The sequence below is a fragment of the Mauremys mutica genome, chromosome 8 (assembly GCF_020497125.1).
Source record: "Mauremys mutica isolate MM-2020 ecotype Southern chromosome 8, ASM2049712v1, whole genome shotgun sequence".
NCBI classification, from domain to species: Eukaryota; Metazoa; Chordata; order Testudines; family Geoemydidae; genus Mauremys; species Mauremys mutica.
The window spans coordinates 75,402,310-75,424,898 of NC_059079.1; the positions used below are offsets into that span (position 1 = coordinate 75,402,310).

General features: G+C 49.1%; 1 protein-coding gene across 2 annotated transcripts in view; it reads right to left on the reverse strand.

The window, feature by feature from the left end:
- The window catches only part of PSD2 (pleckstrin and Sec7 domain containing 2), a 102,257-nt gene that overhangs the window by 28,594 nt on the left and 51,074 nt on the right, over window positions 1-22,589 (reverse strand). For both annotated transcript variants that reach the window (XM_045028025.1, XM_045028024.1), the window contains exons 6-8: window positions 15,721-15,779; window positions 2,589-2,678; window positions 421-464 (exon numbers count right to left, since the gene is read on the reverse strand). In XM_045028025.1, coding sequence (XP_044883960.1) covers window positions 421-464; window positions 2,589-2,678; window positions 15,721-15,779 — 193 coding nt within the window. The remainder of the gene's footprint in view (window positions 1-420; window positions 465-2,588; window positions 2,679-15,720; window positions 15,780-22,589) is intronic.

Here is a 22,589-nt window from a genome sequence, read left to right on the forward strand (position 1 = left end):
ACATTAATAAACCCACCCACCAACAGGGACAGGTGGACTGGTCAAAGCCCAGCTTCTGAACTGAGCAGTGGATGTTTATCGTACTGGGGAGCTCACATCTTGTTTCCTTGGTGTGACAGTCACCCCTCCACATGCAGATACGTCAGATACTCCAGCAAGGCGGTGTACCTCTAAAGGGGTAAAATCCCCCCCATGCAGAGGGCCAATGCTGTGCCTTACCTGGTGCCTATGCCTTGCGCTGGCCCTAAATGGGGTTGAATTTCACCTGTTCAGAGGCATACGTCCTTTCTGGAGCATTACCAGTCTCTGCGTATGTTAATACTGCACTTCCCTGAAGCTTCTTGAGCTAATGATCCAAGAGCCGTCAGCTGCTTTGAAAGAGACCTTTCGGGTTAGAGGGCACTGAAAAATGATACTTACATGGCCCACTCCAGCTTCTCATTTTTGATTGAGTTATACAGTGTCTGAAACGAGAGCACAATATTAACTCCAGGCAATGGGTCCCATTTGTAGACGCCTCCCAGGTGAATGCCTTTATACGGCCTGTGCTGAAAAGTGCTCTCAGAGAGATGCTTGGTTACTGCCCTGTTACAGGAGAGCTGTTTGGAACAGAGGGGCAGTCACCATTTTCACAGGCACTGAATTTTATTTTTCCTGGTGGGTGCTCCACCCCCACTCCATCCTGAGACCCTGCCCCTTCCCGAGAGGCCCCACCCTTGCCCCACCTCTTCCCATCCCTGCTCTGCCCCTCCCCCACCCTGAGGTCCTACCCTCACTCTGCCTCTTCCCGCCCCACCGCCTCCTGCAAGGCACCCCACCCACCTACTGCTCACTGCTCTCCACCCTCCGCCGAATGCCTCCTGCCAGCCGCCAAACAGCTGGTCCACGGCTGCTGAGCACTCAGTATTTTTTTTCCATGAGTACTTGAGTGCCGGAGCACCCATGGAGTCAGCACCTATGACCATTGCAACGGTGCCTCTTTTGCAGGCATGTGGTGACGCTGGTGTCGGCAAGGGGTAACTGCAGTTCTGCTCAGAGGGGAGCAGCTTTCATTGGACTTCAGGCTTATTATGGGGCATGTTATGGAGTGTTATTGTCCCCATAGGGGCTGAAGGAGTTTAATACCTCCCTGCCTCCCCCAAAGGGCGCTGGCATTTGGAAGGGAGGTGTGAAGGATTCTCTGGGCAGGGACAGACTCCTGGTGATTGTGAATTCCCTGCTGTACATGTCAGCAGCAGAGCCGGGAAGGCCAGTGCCGCCTTAGGGTCCTGCGTCCCAAGCTGTGACCTTTGTTCCTAAAGCACTGGGCTACATCTCTGAACTGGAGCGATTCCTGCGTGAACTCCTGCCTTCTCAGAGGCTGTGGGAAGGCTCCCTGCCCAAGGCAAGGGGTGGGCATTTGGAATGACCCACGTCCAAGAGGGGAATCCCCACCTCAGGGGTGAGATGACAGAGCCTGTCTGAGCCGTGGTTACACCACAATTCCCACTGGCAGAGCTGCACCTATCAGGGCCGCCCAGAGGATTCAGGGGGCCTGGGGTCTTCAGTGGCTGGGGGCCCCTGCTTTGGCGGTAATTCAGCGGCAGGGGGTCCTTCCGCTCCAGGACCCGCCACCAAAGTGCCCTGAAGACCTGCGGCGGGGGGCCCCTGCCGCCGAATTGCTGCCAAAGACCAGGAGTGGAAGAAGCCCCAGGGGCCCGGGCCCCGCAAGAGTTTTCTGGGGCCCCCGGAGTGAGTGAAGGACCCCGCTCCAGGGGTCCCAAAAAACTCTCGTGGGGGCCCCTGCGGGGCCTGGGGCAAATTGCCCCACTTGTCCCCCTCTCTGGGCGGCCCTGGCACCTATTGGGACTTAGAGGTTTGAAAGATCCTACCATAGATGAGACTTCAGAGGGGAAGTCGGTGTCTGCAGTAGGGAATTTTAGACCAGCATTCCCATTGCTATCACTACTAGCTTAGCCATGGGTGGGAGGTTTGTCTGTAATTCCCTACTGCAGGGGTAGTCACTAGGCTAGTGCCTTAAACACAAGCGACCTGCATTCTCCTCCTGGTAAGTCTCTCTGTGCTTCATGCTCCCCATCTGTGAAATGGGCAGTGATGTGTAGCAGCCTTGCTGGGGTGCTGGGTGACAGGACTAGCTAGCACTTGTAAAGGCAAAAGTAGTGTTAAGACAGAGCTGTGCCAGCAGCTGGGTGAGACCTAAGGAATTCCTGGCTCTCTTCCCGGGGCAGAACCTACTAGGAGCTCCGAATACAGGGTTGGACTGCTGCAAAGCTTCAACACTACCCTGGAAGGAAAACAGAAGGTACATTTGGACTCTGACGGTCGGGACCACCAGAAATAACTCAGCGGCAGGGCCTGAGGTGAACGAATCAAGCTAGCCACGTTCTATTCCTGGCTTTGCTTTGTATGAGACTCTTTGCCTTTCTGTTTGGGTCCCCTCCTACCTATGGGCTATTCAAATTATCAGCTCTTCAGGGCAGCGACTGTCTCTCACTACGTGTATGTACAGCGCCTAGCACAGTGGGCCTGCCTTGGAGATGGTGCCTTTAAGTGCCACCCTAATAACACTAATATTGATATCACATTACCTTCAGCAGATCCTTCGCAAAGTCCTTCCCATCATTTAAGCCATCCAGGTTTGCTATAAATTGTTGGCATGACATCTTCTTTCCAATATTCTGCAATGCAAAGAAACAGAGCCTTAAACCCCTGGATAGCTCCCAGTTTAATCAAACTGCTTTAGCAACTGAGTGTGGACCTGATCCAAGAGCCTAACGCTGAACACCTGTGAATGTTGTAGCTCCTCTCTTCCATAGAGGTTCTTCTGTCAGGCTCATCACTGTGGTACCTGATGTTTGCAATCTGAACCTGGCTCCACATTTTTCAAATCTAACCCCCTCCCCACACCAATTGGGCAGTGTTCCCAATCCAAATCTGGAGCCAGCCTTCTAACATGGGCTTACCTCTGGCAATCACATATTACTGAATCCAAATTGAGAGTCCGACACAACAGCCGAGTCACAAAACCCAAGCCCAGATATACTCCTACTGTAGTAAATAACACTGGGCTTGATTCCCTGGAGCCAAAGTAGCACAGAGTGGCTGTGAAGTGCTGTGAAGTGTCTGACTGGGGGGTTGGGTGGATTATTTTTAGTTGGGTGGGTTATTTTTAGCAATTTTTATGTAGATGTCCAAAAATCATGGGGGTTCTCTTGGTATACTCTGTAGTGAGTACTGTAATGTATATATAGTATGTCCTGTAAAGAGTGATCTGTTTGTAACGTTCCCAAGGGTGCTTTCACGTCAGACGGTTTCAAACAATCCTACGTTAAAGTGCACTAGGGAACCTTTAGTGCACACCACCAGGGTCAACACAGACCAATTAATGAGCAACACATTCGTGCGAAATCATACTCCCCTAGTCCACATTACTGTTCCGTGTAAACAACCTCTTAGACACAAGTACCCAGTTCTAGTGTTTCTCCAGTATTTCTTGGATAAACACTGCCTTCATTTGCTTTGTACTGGGGGTGTTTTTCAGTTAACACCTAAAACCACAACCCTTAATAGGACTTTGCTATACTATCAAAGTAGTTAAAGCCAGCACCCGTCCTGGGATGGAGTGAGAGGGGTGGCTCGGGGGTGAGGAACTCCTTTTTCACCACGGTGCAAGAGGAGAGCACAGGGGCTGTCATCCAGAAGGACAGCAATGGTGGCTTGTTGTGTGTGATCTGTGGGACCCTGCTTACAGTGACCAGGGTGAATCAGTGCAAAGTGAGGTGGGTTCTGGAGGTCGACAGGATGGAAAAGAAACTCTAAAAACAAATAAAATAAGCACCTCCCCCCCCAACCCAACAAATGCTTCCCATGCACTAGAAATGAACCCTCGATTGGCGTGAAAGCCCATCAAATAGCAAGAGAGGAGGCCAACTGGGAATGTGCTGACTCCCTGGCAGTGTTCATCGCTGTGCACAGCCTTCACCGCTCCACAGCACTGGTTGCTTGCAGCTCTGATGCCGCTTTGTCCCATATCACTAGCTAACACCATGTGGGCAGGCTTTGAGATTAACACGGCTAGCTTTGCCCCCTGCTGCCCCATTAGCTGCGGTTGAATTGAGGACACGTTTCTCTCTGAGCGGCTCTGGTTGCTGGTGCCACATCTGAATGACTGTCTGATATTCCCAATTATGCATACTATCACTAGCAGGGTTTGGATTAGTCAACACCCAGGGGAGGTCAAGGAGGAGAGCAATAAAGCGCTGTAACAAATCTGAAGCCTCCTAGGGCTTTGCAGTCAACACGGTGGCTATGCAGAACTCCCCGGCAGCCACAGAAACACAACTCACTCTTCCAAAAGGACATGCCAACCTTTGCAAAGGCGGGGGCCTACATTCAGGCCTCCTCAGTACATATTCACGGAACTTAATAGGGCCTGATTTGTCCAAACAGCCAACCACCCAGCGGCCCCTGTTGAAGTCTGAGCTAATACTGAAAATCAGGGATCTTATTTAGAAGCCTAACTGTAGACACACATATTATAAAGTCTTGGCCACGTCCCTGCTAATGAGTTAACTCTGGGCAGCCTAGGAGCTAGAATGCAAAGTGAAGCAGTGCTGTTTCTCTCCAGTAGAGGGCAGTGGGACTCATGCCCACTTGCTAGCCAGGGTGTGGTAGCGCTACAAGCTGCCACCTTAACAGAATGGTGTGGATGAAGCTTGGGGGAGAAGCATAACAGACCAACAATGGACCTCCAAGAGAGGGACCTGGTGCTGGTGACAGGGCTGGCTCCAGACCCCAGCGCGCCAAGCGCGCGCTTGGGGCGGCGTGCCGCGGGAGGGCGGCAGGTGGCTCCAGCGGACCTCCCGCAGGCGTGCCTGCGGAGGGTCCGCTGGTCCCGCGGCTTCGGTGGAGCATCCGCAGGCATGTCTGCAGGAGGTCCACCGGAGCCGCGGGACTGGCGACCGCCAGAGCGCCCCCCGTGGCGTGCCACCCTGCTTGGGGCGGCGCAATTCCTAGAGCCGCCCCTGGCTGGTGACCCTGAGGTGTGGAATACCCTCACCCAGGGAGGGGACGAATGTCTTCGCTCACTGGTGCAGGTACCAAGTATCCTTGAATCAGCTAGTGGAGTTTCCATCTGTTCCTGCTTGTACGCAGGGGCGGCTCCAGGCCCCAGCACACCAAGCGCGTGCTTGGGGCGGCATGCCATGGGGGGCGCTCTGCTGGTCACTGGGAGGGCGGCAGGCGGCTCCGGTGGACCTCCCACAGGCGTGCCTGCGGAGGGTCCGCTGGTCCCGCGGCTTCGGTGGAGCATCCGCAGGCCGCCGCGTGCTTGGGGCGGTGAAATGGCTAGAGCCGCCCCTGCTTGTACGCACAAATGCCCCATAGCCCGGCTCCAGCAGGGAGCTGCGCTGAGGAAAGCAGCCATTCTCCGAGCTAGGCAAAGGGATGAACACATACCACTGCTATGTCCCCTAGGCCAGGCTCCCATCAACATTAACTAGTACGGACCGGCTCATTAAATCTCTCTAGCATAACGGGCCAGCATTATCCCTGGTGTCAGTGGGTTCTCCTGCAACTGAGCAGTGCTTGCTCATAGCAGTGTGAGATCCCTGCCTCTTTAGGGTCCCTGAGCTGAGGTCAGATGGATGCTGACACCACTTGTGGTTTGTTTCCTTTAGAGATAAGTCACAACCAGAATCCTGAATCCAAATCCCAAAGCTCCAGAGGTGCCTGACATCCAAACCCAGGTTTAATTGTCACACACATCCCCTGTGTTTAGAATGGGCTGTAAAAAAACCACCCAGACCCCAAAGACCCTCAACTATGGAAGAGTTTTGCAGCTGGAACCTATCACTACTTCACAGAAGTTGCTCCACATTCACAGGAGTAAATACATGTTGTTGCCGGCAGCATCTTCAGAGGCTGAATGCTCTCATGGAAACCACTCCAAAAGGGTCAGATAGTGAACACGGATGCACCGATCGGCTGCAGCTACACTAGAAAAAAACATCATTCAAAATGAGACCAAAGGAGACATTCTTGTGCCACGAGACCCGGTTCAGCAAGGTACTTATGCACACCGCTTAACGTGATGCATGGAAGTAGTTCCATTCAATGTGAACTCTCACACGCTTACAGTTAAACACTTTCTTATGTACCTTGCTGAATTGGGTTCTCATTGCATAAAGGGTTGCCTGCAGACCTTGGAAAGAGATATTTCCCTGAGCAACTGACTAGCCACATGCACAAAGTCAACTTGCCTTTCTATGAAGCCTCAGGCATTAGCCAATGGCAGAAGAAGGAATCTGGGCAGTGATTACTGCTATGTTCCCCTAGGAGAATGAACTTTTACCCAACACTGCATGATCCTGGACACGGGATGAGAAGTGAAAAATCAGGTCTCTGTGTAGCCCACTCATATAGAGTATTCATTTAGAGCTCATTCATTAGAGTTACCTCCCTGATGTGTTTGAGATGATAGATAGATAGATAGATAGATACTGATTCTGCTCTCACGTAGTATTACTCTGGTGTACCTCCACTGGAGCTTTAGCCACATGGTTGTGAGAGTAGAATGAGGCCTAGGCTGCTCAGCTTGCACAGCTTGGGTAATTAAATGCCAATCCATCCAAGATGCGTGTCTCCAGCATCTGATGCAGTCAAGCATCAGTGATTCCTACCTGCTTCTCCCGCAGACCTGGTAATATCCCTTGATGAAAGGCTGGCTAGGTGTCCTCATTAGGTGGCTCAGCAGGTGACAGAGCTCTGAGCAGGAGGGTTAGCCCAGAGGTTTAGGTGAGGAGGGGAAAGCAAAGGTGCAGTGCAGCCTTCAGATTCAAAAGGCTCCTGACTCAGAAGGAAAATGAGGCACTGCGACACAGCAGGGAGCTGAAGACACTGCAGCTCTCTAAGAGCACTGCCCTCCTCGCTTGTCTCTGGGAAGTCTGAGCGCATTTGATGAGCTTTAAAGTGATGCCTGGCATTGGTGAACACATCATCCAGAAAGCGCAGCATCCTATTACATTCCTGGCCTCTGAAAACTCTTCTCTCTATGGCTTCACAGCGGGATGTGGCTTAGTTTACACAGCTTGATTTCTCAGTGCTCACACATGCTGCCTGGGGTCAGGGAACTCTGGGGCAGTAACTATTGGATGAGAGTGGTATGTTCATGAAACCTAGCATGAGATGGCTGTCAGGAAAGTTTGTAAAGTAGGATGTCACTATGGAAGTGACACCACAACCCCTTGCAGACCAATCATAGTCACCAAGTGGCACTACGTGGTTGTGACGCTGGCAGACCAGTTGCCAGCTCATACCAAGGTCGCCATGTCTCCACTGGACACTAAGAGATGCACAGTTGGAATCTGTCTGGCTCAACTGTGGGTAGAATAGGTATCAGAATCATAAGCAAGTGTTTGGACTCTATTGAATGCTCGTGAGCTGCTGCCTGCATTAATCTCACTTGTAATGTCTGCGTTCCATAGGGTAATGTAATGTTTGAGTGGCTGTATTGTGAGCCTCTCTGACTGTCTGAATCGCCAGACGGGAGAGGGAATTTAATTAGTGTGAAGAGTTGCTTTTCTACAGAAATTATTATCCATGAAAGAGGAGACCCCTCAATACCAGATGGGCTCGGGTTGGATCTTACAACTGGAAACTCCCCACATCTGGACTGAGAAACCGTCAACAAAAGGACTAGAGACTCTGATTGTTTTCTGCTCTCCTTCCCATGAAGATGAGTCCTGTAAGTGGATTTCTCCCATCAGATGAGATTGCAGCTCAGAGTCCATGGCAGGAGGAGGATAAAAAACCCCAAACCAAAGGAACGAAGGATCTCTCTGCTGCTTGGACTCAGGGTGTGTGTGTGCGGGACGGGGGGAGGGGCAAAGTGTTTCTAGGCATGAGCAAGAGATCCCCAGCTGCCTAGCCTGGGTTAGCCCTAAAGGTTAAGTGGAGCTTGCTGATGATAGAAGCCGCTATTACCTTTTGAAACTTTAGACTAACTCATTTGTGTGTCTGTTTGCTGGCTTTAACCTTGCAGATAACTAATCTCCCTTTCCTAGTTAATAAATCTTCATTTAGTTTACTATAAGATTGGCTACATGCTTTGTCTTTGGTATAAGACCTAAAGCACAATTGACCTGGGGTAAGTGACTGGTCCTTTGGGATCAGGAGTAACCTGAATATTGCTGTGACTCTTGGTGTAAGGGGCCATTGATCACAGAGATAAGCTCACCAGGGTGGCGAACCCAAGGGGATGGCTGTCTGTGACTTCATGGTAAGGCTTTTAAAGTGCTGCTTGGAGAAATCTAAGTTTAGAACTCACAGCCAACTTAGGGTTTGTGCCCTGGGTTTGAATAGTCTGCCCTGTGGTTGGTACCCAGTGGCCCTCTGTTCTAGCTGGCATCTGTAACGTGCCATTTCTTCTTCACAGCAACTCTCTTAGAGCAGCTGCACATGGCGGATTTGGTTCAATGCTGATGTTGAGTTAGAAGGGATGGGTTTAAATGGCTGTTTTGGCGTTTCCCAAAATGCTCATGGAAAGCAGTGGAGTTATGCTGATTTACTCCAGTCAAGGATCTGGCTTCTATAGCTCTTTTCAGCAGGAGCTCTGAAAGCATGACACTACAGCAGGTCAGGGTCTTCATCCCCATTTTATAAGTGAGGAAACTGAGGCATAGAACTGGGAAGTGACTTGCTGGAGGTCCCATGGAAAGGTGATGGGCAAGTTGGTACTAGGATTCAGATCTCTGCACTGGACCCTGATGCCTCCTCAGCAAAAGCACTAGCAGCAAAAAGCCTGTGTTGTGTGCAGTGTTCTACTGCACACAGGGAAGGAGAGAAAGATGGAAGAGGGCAGTGAGGCTCGGATGTGTAAATACGGTAACTGCATCTGCCCGTATTGTAAGGGATGATGGGGAAATTAGTGAGGTCTTCACCAAGATTAGCATCTCTAAGGAAGAGTTCAGGAGCAGCCTGGGAAATACAGACCCACAGATGGCCTCAAAGGCCATGAGACTGAGGCTCCAGCCACAGAGGGGTTCTCAGCAGCAGCACTCCCTGTGCCACCTCATGAGAGGCTGAAAGGTTGGGAGGGAAGGATGGATGGGTGTGTGCCTAGCGGATCTAGAGCTATATGGATCCACTGTCCAAACCCTCTTGCTATTGGGGAATGCAGGGACCATGGATGTTATTTCAGCCTGAAGGCTGTGGTAGTCCTGACAAAGTGGCTCTGCTGTTGTGTGTCCTGGGTGCATAGGGTTCCACTCCTTGGAGAACTTCTGTGCATGGCCCATTTACATGGGCTTTGTGCAGGAGTCAGGATTTGGCCCAAGGACTAGTCAGCGTTCACTCACAAGGACTGCAATAAACAAAGTGCCTGAATCGCCTCCTACTTTGTTTACACCAGTATGACATCAGTGTGACTCCACTGAGGTGATGGAGTTACTCTAGATTTACATCTATCTATGGAAAAACTAAATGACATCCAGATACTGAATGATGACTCATATCCAAATCACATCATTGTGCATGCAAATGACTGATTAGGTGAATTAGGCACATTCAATCACCCAGTTTGCATGCACAACAGTGGCGGCTGCTGGTGCAAAGTAGCTGTGTATTTTGCACATGCATTTGCATGCCTAACATTTAAAAAAAAAACAGCCCCATTATTTTATGATTCATTAGTTGCTGAGTGCCATTGGTGTGCCACAATGCCACACAAAACCAACCTGAAGAAGGTAAAGTTCCTGTCCCAAACTGCTCACAAGCTAGACTGGAGAAACCAAACCATTTGGACAGAGGGTCCAATCCTGCAGGCTTCATGCAGGCAAAACTTTCGTTGCTTTCATTAGGGGCTTGTCCTGCATAAAGCTTGCAAGATCAGGCTCTGGCTTCATCAAGCCTAAACTCAGACCCTGGATGATGCAGGGGTGCAAGGTCCAATCTCAAAGGGGTGCAGATTTCCTATTGTTTTAACACTGCAGAACTGCCAACCCCAGACATTCAAAAGTCATGAATCAGGCACCCCAAATCATGAGATTGGTTTAACAATCGAGATTTTAAAAGAACACTAATGTGGGGGAGGGGATAATTTTTGAGCTTTTAGGGGTCACGTTTTCAAGCTTTGCTCTGCAGCCACTTTTTTCCATGAAAGCTGAGATTATCCTGTCATTACATGACTCCAGGAGCTGGGGCTTTAAGAAAAAAACCACATTAAATATTATGAGGGTTGTAATAAAACTGCAAGATGCGGCAACACTGTGATACTGTGTTCATATAATTATCATTGTTATGTTTTGGCCAAAAGCTTTGACCCAGGTGTAATAATAACCAGCAGTCATGCATGAGAAGGTTGTGAGGCCATTGCAGACAGAACCCAAGAGGCCGCCTGCATCCTGTAGCTAGCTCCTTTCCAGAAGATCTCAGGAACTGAAGTGGCCAACAGCAAAGTCACATTGCGGTGTTGCCAACTCTCATTTTATCATAAGGCTCCCATTATTTGGTGTTTCTCTTAAAGCCCCAGCTACAGAAGTCATGTGATTATCTGAAAAACTCAGGTGTTATTACAAAAATATGTTTTGGTTACAGAGAAAAGCTTGAAAACATGACCCAAGTGTGCCCAGCACTTGTCAATTCCAGGCTCACCGCACTGCACCTGCTCCAGCAACCAGCTAGGGTTAACCCTTTCCGAGCAAGTGGGATTTCACAATCTCTCCCACCTCTCAGCAATGTGCAGTAATATGTTGCAACACGTCTCCATTATGTCAATAAATAACGTAATAGGTGGTGTTGTTACAGCACCTGTAACCAAACAGTTAGAAAGAAGGAGGCAGATCAAATCACATATTTTGCCTCCCTTAGCATTTATTTTAAAATGAGAAATGTCTATGAATCTTTGGTTTGTTATTAATGATGTATTTAGAAAGGTCCCTGCCTCTAGAAGACTGTTGTACTGAGTGATTCTTGGTCAAAAGAAGATTTTTGACTCACTGAAACCCACTGGAAGGAATGTAGACTGTGGGAAACATTCAACGTGTTTTTAGAGTCTGCTGTGATGGGGTGTCAGAGTGGGTGCTGTGAATATCAGTGAGAAGAACCCAGATGCTGATGCGTGATCAATAGCGTTTTAGTTTGAGGAATCTTGTTGCTGTTGAAGTCTATGGGAGTTCTGCCACTGATTTCATTCAATAGAAGCAGGACTGGGCCTCTGGAATGTAGCAGGGAATCACACACCCCCTCCAGAAATACATGTAATTCAGATACTTTTTAAACTACATTGTTGTAACGCACAATCACGTAGGTATCCACACACACAAAAGGACTTCTTACACAGGAAAAAACGAAATCAAATGCCAATACTTTAAGCAAAGCACTACAATCACTGCACTTACCACCTGGCAAAGGGTTAAAGAGCAGAAAGAGAGGATCCAGGAGCAGGAGGAGGAAAAAAGGAGGAGAAGAAGGAGAAGAAGAAATTAATGTCACACATGCAAAAAAATATAGAAAAGAACTTCCACAGTGAAGGGAAACCTCCTTAGCCCAGGAAACTCACATTGATCCTCATTTCTACAGCCGATCACAAAATATCAATTGTTGTCCCTGGGCAGTTAGAAAAAAAATGTTGCTTTTGAAATTTATGATGAACATTTTCCCTGTGAAAAACCACAAATGCAAGTGTTTTGGCTCTTTGAAAAACTTCCCATTTCCCGTAAAATTTTGGAAGGACTGGTTTTTCATCAAAAAACAGGAATATTTTGACTGAAAGGGAATTTTGTGTTTTGGCTGGAAAGCCAGTTTTGGTTGGAGGGAAAGAATGCTTTGATGAAAAAGAAAGTTGACCAGTTGTACTCAGTTCAGACAAAAGATTTGTGAGATGTGCTGTTCTTGCACAATCCTGTTCCAAACCCAGATTAAAGACCATGAAACACCATGCTCAGTGCATATTTATTTTTGTGACGGGCATCTGGAAATCTAGCCGGTGACTAATGTAATGCTATCCATGCTGTACAGCACATACACTACTCTTGGGAACCTGTGATTTATTTGCCAGTAGGTCAGTCCTGCCAGCCTTGGGAGATCCCAGAATGTTATTTATGGTAGCCTTGTAATGCAGGATGCTACACACATTCTATTAGGGACTCTTGCTAACGGAGGGCAATGAGACGTTTGCTGTTTGTGCAGCTTGTGTCTCTGTTGCACTGCAATTTCTTTTTTCTCTGTAGCTTATTTTAGATGTAGCTTTGACATCAGGGCTTCAAAGCCTCTCTCTTTCTCTAGCATCTAGTCATTGTGCTGCCAGAAGCTTGGCAGTGTCATTGCTAAGCCATGCGGGGAGCTAGCTGATGGCTTGGATTGGATTCCGAGAAAATTGTTCAGGTTGCTCAGGCATTTCAATGTCCTCATGACAGTGGGGTACCATAAATTGGGCACAGCAGCCCCCCATGGAATACAGCTGAGCATGGAGTAGAGAAAATGGCACCTGCAATTGCCCCAGCGGATGGGAGGTTGAGGGCGGCCATGCAACATGCCAGCTGCCCTTGTGCTGCTGAGGGCCCAGGGCTGAGCAGGATCTTGCCCATTATTTTTGACCTGTGTCCTGTGCCCCTGTTTAAATATCCTCCTGCCTGGCTTATCTGTTTCATGGCAGGCTGAAGCCCTGTCATATGTCAATTGCTACTCAGGCCCTTCACCTGCCCTCTGCTGCAGGATGCACCTCCATCTCAGAAAGGGCTGCAACCAGAATTTTCCTAGAGCTCTTCCTTCCCTGCCCTGCCCCGTGCTCTCTCCCCCACACTCCTCACTGCCCTCAGCCGCATCCTCTCCTCCTCCCTCCAGCTCCGCACACCCCTCACTCCAGCTGCTCAACACCTAGCCCTGCGCTCTTCCCCCCATGTTATCCTGCACCCAGCTCTGAGGTCTCCCTGCCCCACACCCAGCCACAAGCTCTTCCATAGCCATGTGGTCACGCCGAAGAGCACCATCCCCACCAGGGGCCAGGCAGTTCTGGGAGCCCCAGCCCCCATCCCGCTTCCCTAGGAATCACCAAAATGATCCAGTCCTCCCACCCTCCTGCAGACTGGGAGTGTCTGGAGCCCCCGTCTCTGCTTCTCCACGGAGGCTGGGGATGCCCGAGGCCCCTGGGTGCCAGAAGGAATGCAAAGGTGGGGTGTCCTACCCAGGAAAATGTGGTTTTAGCACCACTTAAATTTAATCCATGCCCCCCCATGACACCCCGGAGCCCGACAGCCTTAAACCTCTCTCTCAAACTTATGCTGGTCTGTGATTGAAGCTGAAAATCCATTGGGCTGCTAGCTTAGTCTAAACTTCTCCAGCCTCACTCCATCTGAAGGACATTATTTCCTTGTCCTCCCAGCTTGAGGGGCAGGAAGAATCCTCCTCTCAGCACATGGGTGGGGCTGGCCGCAAGGGTGCGTCTGTCAGAATTGCAGCCAAATCTGATCTGGCCCTAAAAACGCATAAATTCAAACTGAGCAGCGTATGTGTGAAGGAGGGAGCGGCGGGCGCAGCAGAACAGCATCCGTCAGAGTGGGCTGCTGGGGCCGTGGCCTGTAAGGCCCTATGGATGCCACTGGGGGTAACGGTCACTCCTCTTCCCCCAGGCTCAGTGGCAGAGGGCGGCTGTGATCCTGCCGTCAATGAGCGTTTGCAGCCATATGGCTCATTCTAGGGGTGGTGCTGGTACAAACGCCTGGTCCCCACCACCTCACGCTGAGAACATGGGTGCGAGAACTCACCACCCAGCTGGAAGGCCAGAGCACCAGGCTGGTGACTGAACTCCAGGTGAGCCCGACCTGCTCCTGGTAACGCCTTGGTCACACCCCTCACCCCCAGCACCTTCATGGCCCGCTGAGACACACGGCACTGCACCCACAAGCTCTGCAAGGGGGGGCAGCTCAGCTCCCGGCTGGATTCGCCCCACTGAGGAGGGGTTCACATGGGAGCAGGACATGGGGACTTGCATGCAGAAAGCTAATTAAAGATCTAAGGGCCAGACTGTGTGTTTGGGGCACTAAGGAGATGCCTCCCTTCGGGGTTGCCTTCGGAGGCACCATCTCTTTCCTGGCAAGCCTTGCTATTGCTGGGGGCTAGTGTGTGGGATGAGCTGGTTCATGGCCACACCTCTCCAGCCCCCTGCCTGGCCCCTTGGCATGACTGCCATCCATGGGGCTGCACAGGGGTGAAGCTGTGCTTGGCCTTGGCCAGTCTATGCATGTGGGATGTGCAGGCTCTCTGGGCTCACTCTAGGGACGAGGGCAATCTGCCCCCCACCCTACCCTGGGATTAAAACACATGGGTAGGGTGACCAAACGTCCTGATTTTATAGGGATAGTCCCAATATTCAGGGCTTTGTCTTATATTGGCGCCTATTGCCCTGCACCCCGTGTGCCAATTTCTCAGACTTGCTATCCGTCCCATTACCTATGGATGGAGGAAGGCGGGGAATCCTGACCCATGGTGGGAGGGGCCAGGGCCAGTGGCAGCCAGGCGAGCAATTGGCAATGTGGTTCCAACTGTAACAGCTGTGCAGAGCAGACCTGCATGTGAACAGCCCCTACAGGATGCCCGGAGATCCATGCGTGTCAAGGGGAATCCAGAGCCACGACTCTCTTCTCCTAGGAGAGCCGAATGAGGACTGATTTGAGACTCACTGCCCACAGGCATTTCCTCACGCTGTGCCCCTGTGCGACATAGAGGCTTGGGGTCAGATCAGCAATGCCATGGGGAGAGCAGCTAGCGGGTAGACTAACAATGCTGACAACACCCTATGTCCCAGGACTGTGCTCCTGCTGGAGTCAAAGGTAGCAGGACCGTTCCCTTCATGGGGTAGGATTGGGATGCCAGTCATTTTTCTGTGCATTTCCTGGGCTCCCTGTTTTCAAATGCTACTCCCCTACAGTCAGTTAGGTTTCCCCTCTCATACATGGCCTGGCTGTGAAGATGCTCATTTCTGACCATGTGCAGCGCTAGGAATCCTTTGGCACCTGGTAAAATCGCCCTAAATACCATCTTGCCGTTGTCAGACCAGCCTTGCCTCCAATCAGCAGCCTGGGTCCCCTATATCCCACCGTCCTGCTGCAGCACGCTTTGCTGTGGGAGGTGACCCAATGCATCTCACAGTGCTCAGTGCATGGTGCAGTGTGACATGAGCTGGGAGGGTCTCAGTCCAGGTCCTGGCGAGCAGGGATCAGACTCATGCATGGAGGGAACTCTGCTGAGGTCAATAGAGAACCAGCTGGGATGAATTTAGCCTCAGGTGTCTCCATCGTAACAACCATCCCCCAATCAATGGCAATCTCAGCTCAACCCCAGGAACGAATGGTCAAGGGGAGACAATGTCCCTCTGCCCCCGGCTCCAGAGGGTCCTTCCCTGGCAGGGAAGACTGGGAACAAAGGTGCACTGCCACTATCTGGGCTGGACCTGTACTATACCAAAAGGGCCCCATTGAAGCCAATGGGAGGTTTGCCATTGGCTTAAGTGGGGCTTGACACAAACAGGCTTTGTCTCCAGGGCTGTCTTTCAGGCACTGCTGGGCATTCACCTGGCCTGGTCTCTAGAGTCCCACCTTGGAAATGCCAGAGTGCTCTCTTCCGACCCACCCTGCTTCTCAGGTACTCCGGCAGCACGGCCCACTGAACTGTAAAGACTTGGGAAGGAAGGAAAGAAGGAAGGAGACCTTGATAAGCTCTACTTACATGGCCATGAAGATCTGTGTTTAGCAGCATCAGGGCACAGGTCAGTGTATGAATCCCATCTGAAACACACAACAAATGCAAATGGCTCTTAATTAACGCTCTCCAGACCATTGTCCTCAGAGCACCTCGACCCCTCTATCATCTCAACTCCCCCAGTGCAAAAGGGACACAAACTGTGGCTTTTTGTGAAAGTTTTCATGCTGTTGGATTTAACAATACACTCAGCAGTGCTGCTGGGTCCAATGAGAGGGTATGTAGTGGGCTTGTTACATAAGAACGGCCGAATTGGATCAGACCAAAGGTCCATCTAGCCCAGTATCCTGTCTTGCAACAGTGGCCAATGCAGGTGCCCCAGGGGGAATGAATAGAACAGGTATCATCAAGTGATCCATCCCGTCGCTCATTCCCAGCTTCTGACAAAACTCAAGGCTAGGGACACCATCCCTGCCCATCCTGACTAATAGCCATTGATGAACCTATCCTCCATGAACTTATCTAGTTGTTTTTTTGAACCCTGTTATGCTTTTGGCCTTCACAAAATCATCTGACAAGGAGTTCCACAGGTTGACTCCACATGTGAAGAAATACTTCCTTTTGTTTGTTTTAAAACTACTGACTATTAATTTCATTTGGTGACCCCTAGTGCTTGTGTTATGATAAGGAGTAAGTAACACTTTCCTATTTACTTTCTCCACATCAGTCGTGATTTTATAGACCTGTATCATAGCCCCCCTTAGTTGTCCCTTTTCCAAACTGAAAAGTCCCAATCATTAATCTCTCCTCATACGGAGGCCGTTTCATACCCCTAATCATTTTTGTTGCCATTTTCTGAACCTTTTCCAATTCCAATATATCTTTTTTGAGATGGCCACATGACCACATCTGCATGCAATATTCAAGATGTGTGTGTACCATAGATTGATATAGAGACAATGTGATATTTTTGTCTTATTATCTATCCCTTTCTTAATGATTCCCAACATTCTGTTTGCTTTTTAAACTGCTGATGCACATTAAGTAGATGTTTTCAGACAACTATCCACAATTATTCCAAGATCTCTCTCGAGTGATAACAGCTAATTTAGACCAGATCATTATATATGTATAGTTGGGATCATGTTTTCCAATGTGCATTACTTTGCATTTATCAACATTGAATTTCATCTGCCATTTTGTTGCCCAGTCACCCAGTTTTGTGCGATCCCTTTGTAGCTCTTTGCAGTCTGCCTGGGACTTAAGTATCTTGAGTAGTTTTGTATCCTCTGCAAATTTTACCACCTCACCGTTTATCCCTTTTTTCAGATAACTTATGAATATGTTGAACAGCACTGGTGCTAGTACAGACACTATTTACCTCTCTTCATTCTGAAAACTGACCATTTATTCCTACCCTTTGTTTCCTATCTTTTAACCAGTTACCAATCCATGAGAGGTGACAGCTTACCATGACAGTTTACTTTGCTTAAGAGCCTTTGGTGAGGGACCTTGTCAAAGGCTTTCTAAAAATCAAAGTACACTATATCCACTGTATCCCCCTTGGCCACTTGCTTGTTGACCCCCTGAAAGAATTCTAGTAGATTGGTGAGGCATGATTTCCCTTTACAAAAAACATGTTGACTCTTCCCCAACAAATTATGTTCAACTATGTATCTGACAATTGTTCTTTTACTATAGTTTCAACCAGTTTGCCTGGTACTGAAGTCAGGCTTACTGGCCTGTAATTGTCAGGATCATCTCTGGAACCCTTTTTAAAAATTGGCATCACATTAGCTATCCTCCAGTCATTTGGTACAGAAGATGATTTAAATGATAGGTTACATACCACAGTTAGTAGTTCTGCAATTTCACATCTGAGTTCCTCCAGAATTCTTGGGTGAATGCCATCTGGTCCTGGTGACTTATTACTGTTTAATTTATCAATTTGTTCCAAAACATCCTCTAATGACACCTCAATCTTGGACAGTTCCTCAGATTTGTCACCTAAAAAGAATGGCTCAGGCTTGGGAATCTCCCTCACATCCTCAGCCATGAAGACTGAGGCAAAGCATTCATTTAGTTGCTCCACAATGGCCTTATCGTCCTTGAGTGCTCCTTTAGCATCTCGATCGTCCAGTGGCCCCACTGGTTATGTAGCAGGCTTCCTGCTTCTGATGTACATTTTTCTGCTATTACTGTTTGAGTTTTTGGCTAGCTGTTCTTCAAATTCTTTTGGGGCCTTCTTAATTATATTTTTATACTTCACTTGCCAAAGTTTATGCTCCTTTCTATTTTCCTCATTAGGATTTAACTTCCACTTTTTAAAGGATGCCTTTTTGTCTCTCACTGCTTCTTTTACTTTGTTGTTTAGCCACGGTGGCACTTTTTTGGTTCTCTTATTGTGTTTTTTAATTTGGTTATACATTTAAGTTGAGGCTCTATTATGATGTCTTTAAAAAGTTTCCATGCATCTTGTAGGGATTTCACTTTTGGCACCGTACCTTTTAATTTCTGTTTAACTAACTTCCTCATTTCTGTGTAGTTCCCCTTTCTGAAATTAAATGCTACAGTGTTGGGCTGCTGTGGTGTTTTCCCTACCACAGGGATGTTAAATTTAATTATATTATGGTGACTATTATTATCAGCTATATTCACCTCTTGGACTAGATCCTGTGCTCCATTTAGGACTAAATCAAGAATTGCCTCTCCCCTTGTAGGTTCCAGGACCAGCTGCTCCAAGAAGCAGTCATTTAAGGTGTCAAGAAACTTTATCTCTAACATTAATGATTTCAGTGGTCTTAGCATAAAGGCCAGCTTGCTAATGTTATCTGGCTCTAGGGTCAGGTAACCCTTCTATAACAGCACTGTAAAACCCCCAGGATCACTCTCTCTGTCTCTCTCATTTTTTATACCCCCTAATGTTTGATTGCTTTTCGGATCCTCACTGCATATTGGGCAGAAGTCATCGCTAAGCTGATCACAGCGGTGCCCAGGAGTTTCTCCTGAGTGTTAAATTAGTACCCGGATGGGGGTCTGAATGATTCAGAATCTTTCTTCCAGTCTGGATAACTCTGCATTTGTCAGTTGTGAATTTCCGTGGCCACATGGCTGCTCATCACCTTGCTAGGGTAGGTCCCTCAGAAGTCCCTCTTCAGGTTTGACTAACCTCAATCATTTGGTGCCAGCTGCTATTTTTCTGCCTCATTGCTCACCCCTGTTTCCAGATCATTAACAAGTATATTATGGGACACAAATCCTGGTATAGAGCCATGTGGGACCCCGATGCTAACTCCTTCCGGTATGAAAATGGACTATTTATTCCCACTCTCTGTTTTCTGTCCGTTGGACTGTTTCCGAACATCACCATTAACCCCGCGACTTCGCTTCATTAGTGATCTCTTCAGAGGGACTTTGTCACAGGCTTTTTGAAAGCTGAAATAAATTATATCCACCTATTGTTCCTTACTCCCTATTTTGTCAGAGCAAAGAGTTTGAGCAGAGTATGAGCCAGTCAAAATGTTCTTTTGCAGAAGCCAAGCTGGCTTGGCCCATCACACCATGACCCTCTTGGTGTTTGTAACTCTGTCGTTACTGTTTGTACCTGCTCTCGGATTCCCTTGCTGGCCCTGCGTATTCTTTTTACAGATAGGTGCTGTCCCTCCAGCTCCCTTTGGAGAGGCTGCTTCAAATGAGATTGTGTACTTCGGTCAGCAGCGTCTTCTCCAGAGCCTTCTGAATGCCTAGATTGGTACCATCTGGCCCCGGGGATCTGTTGCTATTTAAGAGGCAGAGTGCCACCTGCACAGGGGCCAGTGCAACTCCCCCAACAGTGCACTACCCAGTGTCAGGGTTCAAGTGCATCCCTGACCACACGGCCAGTTCTCTTCATGTGCCACAAAGGTGTGGCAAGGAGGTGGAGTCATGGCCTATGCAAGGGAGGCAGAATTTCTTTTTTAGCCCTGCCTTCTCTGGCTTCTCTGGCCACCACTTCCTCCGTCTGCCTGAACAAACTCTGCGCTTTGTGGCCCAAACAGGGCACGTCCCTTGTATATTCACCCCTCATGTCCAGCTTTGTGAATTGACTCTTAAGGCCCAGGGCCGCCCAGAGGATTCAGGGGGCCTGGGGCAAAGCAACTTCGGGGGCCCCTTCCATAAAAAAATGTTGCAATACTATATTCTCATGGGGGGGCCCTGGGGCAAATTGCCCCACTTGCCTCCCACCCCTCCCAGGCAGCCCTGTTAAGGCCAGGCTGAGTTTGCCAACAGCTCCATGCTGGGAGGTGGTGCCCAGACCTGCCTGGCCTCATGGGGAGCTCGAGGAGGTATAGTGCCTGCCAGAGTCCCCTGCTGAACAGAGGGAAGAGGTGCATCTCTTAGGATGCTCAGCATGCCCCATGGGCATGAGAAGGGAGTGGCTCCCACTGCCTTGGAAGTGAAGGGAGTGTCATTATGCCCAGCCCTTGCATGGCGTGGGGGTATGGTGGGATTGCTTGAGCCACTGCAGTCCAGTTCTTTGTGGTTAAACAGCATCACCAGCATCCAGGAGCTGGAATAAACCTCCCTGTGAAGAGGGCACTGGTGAGGGAGATCTTCCTCCTTCGATCATTTATTTGCTTGTGATGAAATCACAGTGCACAGCCAAGCTCCTTACTGCCCCATTAGTGAGAAGGGATTTGCTGTCTCCATAATGCTGGGATCCTGGAGCCAAATCCTGAGCTCTTTACTCAGCTTGCATTCCCTCCAGATGCAGGCAGACTCCTGTTGAATGCAACATGACTCTGTCTGAGCTGGGGCTGGGGAAAACTTGAGTGGAGCCTTCTGGATTTGGCCTGGATTTGAGAGCTCCAGGAACATTCCCAACTGCAAACACAATGGAAAACCTCTGCCAAGCCCAGAGGAAGAAATCAATACCCCCACCCCCAAATCCAGGGAAATTGAATATAAAACTACCCAATTTGGAACAGCACCAATCAAAGCAATGAGATTGCTGTGACTTCACGATAGCTTGTGCACATTTTGCTCAGCAGAGCAATGGGGGAGCCCACGTGGTGCTAAGCACTTCTGCTGTTCTGGAAGCTGAAGGCAGATTTGAAAATTAATTGCAGCTGAAAAGTTGACATATTCAAAACCAAAGGGGAAAAAAAGCAATTGGCACTTCTGAGCTGCCTGCTGACGGCAACCAAGTGGCCTAATTTCTAACCCTGGCAGCCTGTGTGTGTGTAGGGGGGTGTGGGCGTGTGCATTCTTGTGTGTGATGCAGGGGTCTGTCAATGGGCGGGTGTATTTGCACACGTATGCAGATGTGTGCACCAACCTGTGTCTGGGTGGCTCCACATGTGTGCGTGTGTGCCTGGCTGGCACCTAACCAAAAGGGCCAATAAGGGCACAAGATACTTTCAAATCTGGAGGGGGGGGGAAGGCTTTGTTCTGTCTGTTCCGTGTGGCTTTTGCCAGAGACAGATCAAGGAAGCAAGCAATCCAGCTCCTATAGTGTTGGTAAGTATTTAGCAAGGAAATATGTTAGATTATCTTTTGTTTTGGCTTGTGAATTTCTCTGTGCTGGGGTGGGGTGGGGTGGGGCGGGAAATGTGTATTCCTGTTTTTTTCCTTTTTGTAACTTTAAGGTTTTGCCTAGAGGGAAATCCTCTTTGTTTTGAATCTGATTGCCTGTGAGATTATCTTCCATTCTAATCTTACTGTGTCAAAGTTCCTCCTCTATCTTCGTGGGTCCTGCGCTTATTGGTAGATTTGCTCACCTCAGTGATCTTCCCCTCTGGTGGAACCCACAGTCTGGATCAACTCCTTCTGTGTCTGATCAGGAGTTGGGAGGAACCCGGGCCCACCCTCTACTCCGGGTTCCAGCCCAGGGCCCTGTGGATCGCAGCTGTCTATAGTGCCTCCTGTAACAGCTGCAAGACAGCTACAACTCCCTGGGCTACTTCCCCATGGCCTCCTCCAAACACCTTTATCCTCACCACAGGACCTTCCTCCTGGTGTCTGATAATGCTTGTACTCCTTAGTCCTCCAGTAGCACACCCTCTCAGCTCCTTGTGCCTCTTACTCCCAGCTCCTCACACACACACACCCCACAAACTGAAGTGAGCTCCTTTTTAAACCCAGGTGCCCTGATTAGCCTGCCTTGATTGGCTGCAGGTGTCCTAATCAGCCTGTCTGCCTTAATTGGTTCTAGCAGGTTCCTGATTACTCTAGTGCAGCCCCTGCTCTGGTCACTCAGGGAACAGAAAACTACTCATCCAGTGACCATTATATTTGCCCTCTACCAGACTCCTGTACCCCACTGGTCTGGGTTTGTCACATTACAGAGGTACTCCTTTTACCCTTTTTCTTTCTAACAAAGTTCTGGGTTTTTTTTTTAAATCTGATTGGGGTTTTATTTAGTATCCTAAAAAAAACCCCTAAAAACCAAGGCTGGTCTGTGCTCATCTTGTTTATTCTCAAGCCTCCCCAGGAAATGGGGTGTAGGGGCTTGCGGGGATATTTTGGTGAAATAGGACTCCAAATGATCCTTTCCCTGATTCTTTGTTTGAATCACTTGGTGGTGGCAGCATTAACATAATCCAAGGTACAAGGGAGAATTTGTGCCTTGGGGAAGTTTTAACCTAAACTGGTAGAAATAAGCTTAGGGGGTCTTTCATGAGGGTCCCCTCATCTGTACCCTAAAATTCAGAGTGGGGAGGGAACCCTGACATGAGAAAAAAACAGGAATATACATTTGCCCCCAGCACAGAGAAACTCACAGGCCAAAACAAAAGATAATCTAACACATTTCCTTGCTAAATACTTACTAACTCTGTAGGAGTTGGATTGCTTGCTTCCTTGACCTGTCTCCGGCAAAAGCCACACGGAACAGACAGAACAAAACCTTCCCCCGC